We start from the raw sequence: 12,248 nt of genomic DNA, 5'->3' as shown, positions 1-12,248 counted from the left end.
TCCATCAAGCCCACCACCATATGGTGCCTTAAAGGAAATCTACCACCAGGATGAAGGATTGTAAACCAAGCACACTGACATACTGGTGAGTGCCCCCTCTGGCAGAAGATGCTCTTCTTGTAGCTTTGTATGCCTTTGTTTTTAAGAAAAAGAGGTTATAAAAATTATGCAGATGAGCCTTCGGGGCTCCATTGATATATATGGAGTCTGGAGCCCCTGAGAATCATGTGCATAATTTGTGAAACCTTTTTATTGTAAAAAAACAAGGTCCTAAGAAGCAAGATCCTAAAAAGAAAGGCAGAACCTACCAGAGGGGGCACTCACCAGTATGTCAGTGTGCTTGGTTTACAATCATTCATCCTGGTGGTAGATTTCCTTTAAGAAGGCAGAACATGGCATTAGAATCCACATGCTGCCACATTGCCTAGGCATGAGGCCTACAACTTCTTATATTACTTATTATTTATAGGGTAGCAGATTAGATACTGTATAACATACTGTCTTCTCTCCTATCCCAGAGCCATCCCTCTTAGTGCAAGATCTTCCGACAAATGTCCCCCCATCTTTACCCCCAAAGAAAAGAATACAAGCAAAACAGGTAAAGGCTGTCCTTGTCGACTCTTCTCAACCTTACTCTGGTTCAGTGGAGATTTAGTAACTGGACTGGAAGTGTTAGTGGTCACGTGGTCGTAGCGGTCACAGAAGTCAGAAGGTTGACCAGTGGTAAATTGTAGATTTTGGTCAAGATGAAGTGAAATATAATCAAATGAAGCAATTCTGATCTGCTACACGACCATATTCCCATTGGAAAAACTTTCCCTTGAGCCATTGGGGCAGATTTACTTACCCGGCCCATTCGCGATCCACGGGCGCGTTCTGTGCGGTGGATTCGTGTCTTCCGGCGATTCACTAAGGCAGTTCCTCCGCCGTCCACCAGATGTCGCTGCTGCGCTGAAGTTCCCCGATAACCGCCAGAATGCACGAGCCTATACCTGGTGAAGGTAAGCGTGAGTCCCGCGCCACTTTTTTTTTTTTCAAATGCAGCGGTTTTTCCAAATCCGTCGGTTTTTCATACAGCCACGCCCCCCCGATTTCCGTTGTGTGCATGCCAGCGCCGATGCACTACAATCCGATCGCGTGCGCCAAAATCCCAGGACAATACAGGGAAAATCGGCGCAAATCGTAAATATTCGGGTAACACGTCGGGAAAACGCGAATCGGGCCCTTAGTAAATGACCCCCAATATGGTGGCCATGTTCTGATAGACCTTGTCACCCATTGCTTGCTATGGTATCAGAGGTGTCATTTTCCACTTCGTTGTCCTTGGACTTTTGACTCCCCCGTGTCAGTGATATTTTGGTGTGACCCAGTCTGTAGACTCCTGTAGACTTGCATCACATCATTCCCGATATGTAACTTTTGATGTTTCCTTACATACAGACAGATTTCCAGCTGAAGAAAATCTTCAATGGATGTCCCCTAAAAATCCATTCAGCCACGACCTGGCAGCATCCAACCTCAAAAGGTGGGAACTATCATCTACCGGGCTTTTATATGTCTTCTGCGATGTGTTTTCCTCATTATGTGACTTTTTTGTACATTTTAGATGCACATGTGATATTGGGAGCCGAAGAGGGGATCTTCACTCTGAACCGCTCAGAGTCACAGGCGTCTCTGGATCTAGTGAGTAACCAGCCCAAACAAGGAGGGTCGTGGCCAAGATGAGGGGATTTTGTTTTTTTCTTTCTAACTCCCACGGTGGTTGAGATATCAGTCCCAGTATCTGACCATTGTGATCCTCTCAACTGTCAGAGAGGAGGAGCTGGAGAAGAGGAGTGTGCTATGATAATCTACCTGTCAGAGAAGATTATCATAACACACGCCCCCTCCTCTGCACCAGCTCCTCCTCTCTGATAGTGGAGAGGATTAGAATGGTCAGATACTAGGACTGATATCTCAGCAACCGTAGGGGCTAGAAAGGAAATACAAAATGCCCCTGAATCTGTGTAGCAGCTCCTACAGAATGGTGTTACAAACTGACACAGGTGTAAGTTGTTTGAAAGGTCCTTTTTAAATGTAAAGGGAAGGCACATGACTATGGTAATCCTCTTATATTTATTATCCATGGCTTCCTTTCTTCTAAAATCAACTTTTAAAATTATCTTTATGAACCAGAACCAGTCTCTGGGCAAGTTAACAGAGCCCCTCCATGCTTTGTAGATTCACAGGCTGTTACACTGTGCAGGAGCACCTCTCCCCGTCCCTCTTTCTTCTGTAATCTCACAAAGTGGGAAGGGGAAAATTCTTCTGCATAGTGTAACAGCCTGTGAAGCTACAGCATTGAAGGGCTCTGGGAACACTCTCCAGAGCCCTTCTGGCTCATTAGCATAATTGTAAAAGTTGATTTTAGAAGGAAGGAGGCCATGGATAAGAAATATAAGAAGATACCACAGTCCCGGCGCCTGTATCTATGTGTAATGTCCCTGGTTTATCATAACGGGTTTAATGGTTGATTTCCTCAAGACCGGGTACCGTAATATGTTGTTGACAATGTCTTTACGTTTTTTTTCTTTCTCCAAGTTGTTTCCAGGCCGGACAACATGGGTCTATTCTATAAATAATGTTCTGATGTCCGTAACAGGTGAGGTGGAACACCATGGCAGCTACATTCACTTTCTGAGGATGTATATAGGATGTGGCTTCAATGTCTGACTGTCTTCTTTTTAGGCAAAGTCTCCCAACTTTACTCCCACGGCCTCGTGAGTCTCCATGAGCAAATCCGGAGAGAGTATCGTTTGGGTCACATCCCTACACACAGACTCCTGCCCAGGTAGGAGACTGGGAGTTGTAGTGGTGCCACAGCTGGAGAGCCTGGTGGAAGACCACGGGTCTTGTGGCTTTGTCTGAGTGTGGACAAATAGGACCAATAGGAGCCAGAGGGGCATTTTTCCATTTGTTATTTTATTATTTCATTGCTACAGGAAGAAGTCGTCTTCCAGCAAAATCCCAGACACTAAGGGCTGCAAGAGTTGTTGTGTGGGTAAGAGATCACCACTGTATCACACTCATGGTGGACTCCATCTTCTACGACTCTGGTCTCATTTCACATCCATTATTTTTTACATTTTTCAGCTTATAACGACACATCGTGTAACTGGTTCCTGTGCGCTGCTCTGGAGGCCTCGGTACTTTTATTGGAATGGTATCACCCTCTGGAAAAGTTCATGTTGCTGAAGGTAATTAATGTCCTCATTGAGTCATATTAATTGTGTCCGGCTGATCTCTTAATCACCTACCGGTAGTTAGTGGACATTTTACATGTAGCCGCTCAAGAATGGTAGCCCACCAATGCTCTCTGGTGCATCTCCAAACTATAGGAAAGAACTTGGGCAACAGAGGAGGTCCTAGCCATGTCTTCTTCATCCACCGCGGCTGATAGGAACATTTATGTAGATAGAGATGTGGAGGGCACCTTGTAGGCTAGGACTGGAGTAGTTGGCTTGGCTGCGGCCTAAAGCTTGTTGTAGTGGTAGCACTATGTCCTAGGGCAGTGATGGCGAACCTATGGCACTGGTGCAGCGGTGGCACTCAGAGCCCTTTCTGTGGGCACTCAGGCCATCACCAGAGATGACTCCAGGTATCTTCCTGCAGTCCCAGACAGCCCAGGACTTGCTGTGCACAGAGCTATTTTAAAGTGACAGCTGTACCTCTATTTTCTGCTTTATTGGTGTCCTCAGGGTGCTGGTATCAATGAAAGCTGTGACAGAGAAGGGAGTATAAATCACAAATTAAATTTCTGCGTTGGCACTTTGCGATAAATAAGCGGGTCTATGTTGTTGTTTGGGCACTCGGCCTCTAAAAGGTTCGCCATCACTGCCCTAGGGTAAGTTCAATCCATCCCTATCATGGGCCAGCAGGGTAAAATAACTCACAGTTTGGTTTATTCTGATGAACTCCAACAGCCGCAACATGGCAACAATAACCATATCCTTCAGGATATCCACAGGACTGTCAATGGGCCGGCTGTGGTGGTAATATATCTTCAGCCCACGACCAGTGGTCAGTGTGGCTGGAATCACTGTTGATTCTGTGGAGGAGCTGGACTTTGGTGTCAGTGATGGTCCTCGACTAGGACCTCCAACCTCTCTCCTGACAGGTGGTGAGAGAGTTTACTAGGGGCGAGAAAAAGACCAAAGACTAACCCATAATCAAAGGCAGGACTTATTATATACCCTTGGTCCATGGATACATTCTGGGAAAACCGGCCAATGACAACAGGCCATTTCTGCAAAAGTAAGAAAGGTTTCAGACTTTTTGCAATAGATGTCAATAGAGGACAATCTGACCCTTGCAGAGTACAAGACGGCACACAAAGAACTATTCTAATTCCTGGCACTTGGTGGTAGTGTATCATCACAGGTGTGGTACATCAATGTTAGGATAGACAGACAGCTTAGCTAGGGGATGCAGCTGTGGTTTAACTCCTCATTGGGTCTGGACCAGTAGGAAGACACCTGAGTTGCTGGATCCGTGGAATGGTCAATCCCGACTGGGTCCACTTATTATGAAAAATAAGTCAATTTAGTAATGGCCCAACTCCAGCACATTGCACATCCAATCTCTCCTTGGAAATATAATTCATGTCACTTTTCACCTCTCAAAATACTCGCTCTTCTTCATGGAGATAGTTGAATAGGTTGAAATGAGACTCTGGTCCAGTTGGGGCAGCAGGGAACACAGATTTCCTGGAAGTAGTTGGGTAGGAAGTCAACATGATGTCAGGGATAAGTCAATGCAATGTGCATGGGGTCACTATAAATCCCCCCTCCTGCCGTGGGTGAGGCAAAGCAGGTTCTGCTCCAGAAGAAGAGTGCAGATGTGTCAGGGGTGGGGTGGTTAGATATCACAGCATGACAATGTGCAATCATTCCCTGGACCAGAAGGAAACACAATCCCAACATTAGGAACATGACTCGGAGTACTGAAGCCCAACATAAAGCCGCGGCTCTAAACGTACATCTCACACCCACCATGGACTACCTATCAGATAGCTTTGCCAGTATTTTGTGTCTCTTGAATGGTCTCCTAACCTCCTTCTTCTCACCCTGAAGCACTTTGACTTCCCCCTTCCAAGCCCCCTGAAGATATTTGAGATGCTGGTGGTGCCAGGAGAACAGTATCCGGTAGTTTGCATTGGCATTAGCAAGGGGGTTTCCCACCACTGCAAAATTCAATTTCACATCATCAACCTCAGTTCACTGACCTCTTGGTTTACAGACCACAAAGACGGTAAGAACTTTACAGACTGATTGTTGTCACCATACGTTTACTTTGATCTGATCTTGTGTTTCATCTTCTATCAGAGGACTCGTGGACAGGTCCATTGCAGGTGACACAGATTGGCCACGACCAAGTCTTGGTACTCACAAACAGTAAGGACGACCTCTATCAGACTGTCTACTCTTTCTCTAGATACAGGTATCCACTATTCTTCCATTTTTTTTTTACAGATACACTAAATTTGGTGAACCACAGAGGAGAATCGCAGCATTTGTTTCATATTCCTACATTTTCTTTCCCGGTAGACTCCATAGGTGAGGCTTCTTTTCTCATATGGTATAACCAGTTCTTCTATAGGTCCGGTGATCCACCTAGCCAATCACAGCCATGCCTAGATGGGGTGTAAAGCTGCCTGATTGGCTGCTCTGTGACATATCCGGCTTAGGCGGAGCTGCCCAACCTAAAATTTGGGTCGGCTTATCTCTAGGCAGGAGATGTCGTCTCCAGCCCAGGACTATCCTACACACACATGGGGATTGTTCAAAGTGGGACAGTACCTTCAGTAATCTTCATTTTTTTCAGTAACAGTCTAATCATTGTATTTCTAATCCAATGATCCCCATTTCTGATCTAAGACTAATCTCACACTATATATTCCTTGTCTTCTTAGCTCTTTCTGGAGATTACATGCTGGTTTTACGAAACAAAGGTTTCCAGGTACTGAAACTGAGATCAGCGGAGGTAAGATGCATGTGCTCTTCATATCTTCATATATATAGAGAATATAGGGCCACATTTATCACTTGTTTTTTTTGTTGTTTTTGCGCCTTTTCGTTTAGGCGCACCGTTTTTGCGCCATTTTTGCGATTAAACGGCAAATTAGCCGCGCAGCTAAAATAACCACCTTTCCCTCATCTATCGTTCAATTCCAGATGTTTTGCTGCGCCTAATGATATTCATCACGTGCGACTTTTGCATTTAGGCGCAAAAACGGGCGCAAAAACACTCCAGCCCGAAGGTGGCGTTATCTGAGAAGAAAGCACTGAGACCTGAGTGAAGTTGGCCCCCCCACCTTGTTCAAATCAAACAAAATTGGTGTCAAACGTTTGTGCTACGTTTGTGCTGGTTTGTGCAGCAGAAATTTTTGTTTGTGCCGCTATCGTTTTCGAGATTTTAATGAAAGTTTCCAGAGGTCATCAGAGGTCAACCAGCCCCCCCACATTGCCCAAATCAAACAAAACTGGTGCCGAACAATTCTGCTACGTTTGTGCTGGTTTGTGCTGCGCAAATTTTTGTTTGTGCTGCTTTTGTTTTGAATATATGAACAAAAATTGAAAGTTCAAAAGTTCAGCCAGCCCCCCCACATTAACCGAATCAAACAAAACGGGTGTCAAACGTTAGTGCTACGTTTGTGCTGGTTTGTGCAGCAAAAATTTTCGTTTGTGCTGCTATCATTTTTAATATATTCATACTTTTTTGCAGAGGTCATCAGAGTTCATTTCTTCCAAAGTACAATGTGTTTGCTAGCTCCCCCTGGTGATCAAACCAGGGAAGTGTCACTAAGTTTGTTTTTTACCAGTTCATCCTAAACACCTCAAACACCTGAACATACCTTAAAAATTATAGCGGCACAAACAAAAATTTTTGCAGCACAAACCAGCACAAACGTAGCACTAACGTTTGACACCAGTTTTGTTTGATTCCGTTAATGTGGGGGGGCTGCTTGACCTTTTGAACTTTCATTTTTTGTTCATATATTCAAAACAAAAGCAGCACAAACAAAAATTTGCGCAGCACAAACCAGCACAAACGTAGCAGAATTGTTCAGTCCCAGTTTTGTTTGATTTGGGCAATGTGGGGGGGCTGGTTGACCTCTGATGACCTCTGGAAACTTTCATTAAAATCTTAAAAACGATAGCGGCACAAACAAAAATTTCTGCTGCACAAACCAGCACAAACGTAGCACAAACGTTTGACACCAATTTTGTTTGATTTGAACAAGGTGGGGGGGCCAACTTCACTCAGGTAGCACTGAGCCCCTTTGCAGAAGAGCTAATTTCTAGCAGCAAAGCTTAGCCAGACACTGGAACATATAATAGATACATTAGATACACTCCAGACACTAGAACATATAATAGATACATTAGATACACTGCAGACATTAGAACATATAATAGATACATTAGATACATTACAGACACTAGTACATATAATAGATACAATTAGATACATTACAGACACTGGAACATATAATAGATACATTAGATACACTGCAGACATTAGAACATATAATAGATACATTAGATACATTATAGACACTAGTACATATAATAGATACATTAGATACATTACAGACACTAGAACATATAATAGATACATTAGATACATTACAGACAGGAGCTGCAGACTATTTACAGTTCATCACCTTCTATTTACAAAACATTCTGCAAAACGCTGAGCTCACAGCAAGAGAGAAGAGAAGTTTGCACAAGTTTGCAGAAACTAAAGACAAGTGTCCCCCATGTAATTCTGCACAGTATCACCAGTGTGTCTGAGGGGGATATTGTGCAGAATTACAGGGGTGCAGCAGGAGACCAGCACTGGGGGATCCCCTCCAGGAGAAGCCCCTGCTGAGGAGATCACTGGGTGCTGGGTGTCACACACCTGGGTGCTGCTGAGGAGGTCACTGGGTGCTGGGTGTCACACACCTGGGTGCTGCTGAGGAGGTCACTGGGTGCTGGGTGTCACACACCTGGGTGCTGCTGTGAGTGTTATCTTCATTCTGGGCTGTGGGAGAAGCAGAGAGGAGCTTGTAGCAGGATGACATGTAACTGCCCGAATCTAACATTGCGCCTAAACTGTGTTAAAGTAAAGTGATTAATAAGAGGCAGAAAATATACTTATCACAGATGGTTGTAGCTTGTGATAATTCTGGAAAACAGTGCGCCCGAATTTAGGCGCAACTACTACAAAAAAGTGATAAATGTGGCCCATAGAGTCATAGGGAACCCGTCATGGGTGATTTACTGTCCTAAATCATCCTAAGTGTTCTGCAAGGCCCCAGTAGTACCCCCGGCCCATGCACCAGCTTCATTGAGGCCCTGCACAAGCTCTCCTAGGCTCTAGGGCCATAACACTACTCCATAAGGACCAGTGGGGGATTAGGTGTCCTGAATTGCCACCTCATGTTCCATTAATGATGTAAGGATATGGATTAGAACATATTTTAACTAAGATATAATTACTTTGGTGACCTTACAGAACTTTTTATTCTTGGATCATCTATGGTAGACCATGGGTATGTCATATTCTCCAATTTGAGTAAAGGGGGTCGGAAAAGCATGGTCACCACGCCGTGACCGGGTGCCATAGACCTCTATGGGGGCAAGTTGTGCCGACCTATCACCAGCCTCCATACTGTTGTGTGCATGAGGCCTAAAATAGAGAGGAAACGGCAGATGTAAAGTAAGTTTGGCAAAGACCTGTGATGGGTTCATCTGAGGTTCCAGCAGATTTTGGGGGGAAATATCTCAGTTATACTTAGTGGTTGGGTGGATGGAGTGATGAATTATTATGTGCTACGCCTTCAGGGCAATATTTCTAACGTCTGCTTTGTAACATCTTCCTCAGGTGCTGGTTGACTGTTTAGATCGCAGTTTACGCTTGTTGTCTTCAGACAGGTGAGAACATGGAAACTTCTTTCGACGTCTACATGAAGACAGGCCTAAAATTCTGCCAAGCCCAATGCCAGACTATAGATGGGTCTACCAAGAGTAGCAAGTAGTCCACTGACCATCTAGCCCCAGCCAAGCCCAGAAGATATGAGGAGACCTACTGGCCATCTAAAGACCTTTCTTGTTTGTCTTACAGAAGAAGGATCATAGTAGAAGCTCCTCGGTCCGATAATAGCAACACAAACTTGTACATCCATGAATGTTAACCCAATGGACAAGATAATAAAGCCTCATCCTCTGGATCCTCAAGTACTAACCCATGATCTTCTGCAACCCGACCCCTAGATGCCTTCACATCTGCTTGAAGGGACCACAAGAAGACATGACTTCTCGAGACGTCTGGTTGGATGAGCTTCCTTGGATCAGGACTGGTATCTGTGCTCTTGTATAATCTCTGTGTATTGGGCCGGCCCCGGCAGTATTGTGGGAGATACTGTCTGAAGGTCTATGTAGGAAAACTGTTTGATGCACTTTTAATAAAAGTATTTTAATAAAAAGTACAACCTGGGACATTTTATCATATTTGGGTTAGGTACTTACCTTCTCACCCTGTTCCATGCTCAATTTTACATAGAACTTGAGCTGCTATAATCCCCAATGTCATGTATTTAGAGATTGAGAAGGAAAACCTTAGTATAATAACCCACCGGAGCATCTTCTCCAAGAATTTAGAAGCAGCAAACTCTGTATTGTAGGAACTTTCATAGAAGTTAATGGAGCGAAAGAAGTCAAATGGGCCATCTCAGTGACTGACCACTCCTGGGAAGATGGTAAGTGACTAGTAAACCCACCCACTGGACTCCTGAGCAGGGAGCAGATATTTAAATCAATGAATGATTAGTTATATATGTTCTTGGGAAAAGCTTAGTATATAAATCCACTTAACTCCTCCTGCTCTATAACACGCTGCCTGCAAATAGGACACTATGTACAATCTGCTCAGATCCTCCTGCTCTATAACATGTTGCCTGCAGATAGGACACTATGTACAATCTGCTCAGATCCTCCTGCTCTATAACATGTTGCCTGCAGATAGGACACTATGTACAATCTGCTCAGATCCTCCTGCTCTATAACATGCTGCCTGCAGATAGGACACTATGTACAGTCTGATAACCTTCTCCTGCTCTGTAACATGCTACCTGCAGATAGGACACTATGTACAAGCGGCTCAGCTCCTCCTGCTCTATAACACGCTGCCTGCAGATAGGACACTATGTACAGTCTGATAACCTTCTCCTGCTCTGTAACATGCTACCTGCAGATAGGACACTATGTACAAGCTGCTCAGCTCCTCCTGCTCTATAACATGTTGCCTGCAGATAGGACACTATGTACAATCTGCTCAGATCCTCCTGCTCTATAACATGCTGCCTGCAGATAGGACACTATGTACAATCTGCTCAGCTCCTCCTGCTCTATAACATGCTGCCTGCAGATAGGACACTATGTACAATCTGCTCAGCTCCTCCTGCTCTATAACATGCTGCCAGCAGATAGGACACTATGTACAATCTGCTCAGCTCCTCCTTCTCTATAACATGCTGCTTGCAGAGAGGACACTATGTACAATCTGCTCAGCTCCTCCTGCTCTATAACATACTGCCTGCAGATAGGACACCATGGGCCACATTTATCACTTGTTTTTTCTGTTGTTTTTGCGCCTTTTCGTTTAGGCGCACCGTTTTTGCGCCATTTTTGCGATTAAACGTCAAATTAGCCGCGCAGCTAAAATAACCACCTTTCCCTCATCTATCGTTCAATTCCAGATGTTTTGCTGCGCCTAATGATATTCATCACGTGCGACTTTTGCATTTAGGCGCAAAAACACTCCAGCCCGAAGGTGGCGTTATCTGAGAGGAAAGCACTGAGCTCCTTTGCAGAAGAGCTCATTTCTAGCAGCAAAGCTCAGCCAGACACTGGAACATATAATAGATACATTAGATACATTACAGACACTGGAACATATAATAGATACATTAGATACATTGCAGACACTAGAACATATAATACAGACATGAGATACTCTGCAGACACTAGTACATATAATAGATACATTAGATACATTACAGACAGGAGCTGCAGACTATTTACAGTTCATCACCTTCTATTTACAAAATATTCTGCAAAACCTGAGCTCACAGCAAGAGCAAGAGAAGTTTGCACAAGTTTGCAGAAGCTTGCAGATACTACATACAAGTGTCCCCCATGTAATTCTGCACAGTGTCTGAGGGGGATACTGTGCAGAATTACAGGGGTGCAGCAGGAGCTCAGCACTGGGGGATCCCCTCCAGGAGAAGCCCCGGCTGAGGAGGTCACTGGGTGCTGGGTGTCACACACCTGGGTGCTGCTGAGGAGGTCACTGGGTGCAGGGTGTCACACACCTGGGTGCTGCTGTGAGTGTTATCTTCATTCTGGGCTGTGGGAGAAGCAGAGAGGAGCTTGTAGCAGGATGACATGTAACTGCCCGAATCTAACATTGCGCCTAAACTGCGCCTAAACTGTGTGAAAGTAAAGTGATTAATAAGAGGCAGAAAATATACTTATCACAGATGGTTGTAGCTTGTGATAATTCTGGCAAAACAGTGCGCCCGAATTTAGGCGCAACTACTACACTTAGGCGCACAAAAGTGATAAATGTGGTCCCATGTACAATCTGCTCAGCTCCTCCTGCTCTATAACATGCTTCCTGCAGATAGGACACTATGTACAATCTGCTCAGCTCCTCCTGCTCTATAACATGCTGCCTGCAGATAGGACACCATGTACAATCTGCTCAGCTCCTCCTGCTCTATAACATGCTGCCTGCAGATAGGACACTATGTACAATCTGCTCAGCTCCTCCTGCTCTATAACATGCTGCCTACAGATAGGACACTATGTACAATCTGCTCAGCTCCTCCTGCTCTATAACATGCTGCCTGCAGATAGGACACTATGTACAATCTGCTCAGCTCCTCCTGCTCTATAACATGCTGCCTGCAGATAGGACACCATGTACAATCTGCTCAGCTCCTCCTGCTCTATAACATGCTGCCTGCAGATAGGACACTATGTACAATCTGCTCAGCTCCTCCTGCTCTATAACATGCTGCCTACAGATAGGACACTATGTACAATCTGCTCAGCTCCTCCTGCTCTATAACATGCTGCCTACAGATAGGACACTATGTACAATCTGCTCAGCTCCTCCTGCTCTATAACATGCTGCCGAAAAGAAAAGACTCCCAAGTC

The 12,248-nt window shown here is 44.7% G+C and overlaps 1 protein-coding gene across 1 annotated transcript in view; it reads left to right on the top strand.

The window, feature by feature from the left end:
• Window positions 1-9,517, top strand: part of MAP4K1 (mitogen-activated protein kinase kinase kinase kinase 1) — a 47,867-nt gene extending 38,350 nt beyond the window's left edge. Inside the window, exons 19-30 of the mRNA XM_072123668.1 lie at window positions 519-598; window positions 1,441-1,525; window positions 1,607-1,683; window positions 2,581-2,641; window positions 2,728-2,830; window positions 2,982-3,040; window positions 3,133-3,236; window positions 5,112-5,289; window positions 5,364-5,594; window positions 5,951-6,021; window positions 8,911-8,960; window positions 9,151-9,517. Coding sequence (XP_071979769.1) covers window positions 519-598; window positions 1,441-1,525; window positions 1,607-1,683; window positions 2,581-2,641; window positions 2,728-2,830; window positions 2,982-3,040; window positions 3,133-3,236; window positions 5,112-5,289; window positions 5,364-5,594; window positions 5,951-6,021; window positions 8,911-8,960; window positions 9,151-9,220 — 1,169 coding nt within the window. The 3' untranslated portion in view covers window positions 9,221-9,517. The remainder of the gene's footprint in view (window positions 1-518; window positions 599-1,440; window positions 1,526-1,606; window positions 1,684-2,580; window positions 2,642-2,727; window positions 2,831-2,981; window positions 3,041-3,132; window positions 3,237-5,111; window positions 5,290-5,363; window positions 5,595-5,950; window positions 6,022-8,910; window positions 8,961-9,150) is intronic.
• The last annotated feature ends 2,731 nt before the right edge of the window (window positions 9,518-12,248 follow it).

This window comes from Engystomops pustulosus, chromosome 9, assembly GCF_040894005.1.
Source record: "Engystomops pustulosus chromosome 9, aEngPut4.maternal, whole genome shotgun sequence".
NCBI classification, from domain to species: Eukaryota; Metazoa; Chordata; class Amphibia; order Anura; family Leptodactylidae; genus Engystomops; species Engystomops pustulosus.
The sequence above is the reverse complement of the archived record's forward strand: the minus strand, read 5'-3'. Positions and strand labels throughout refer to the sequence as shown.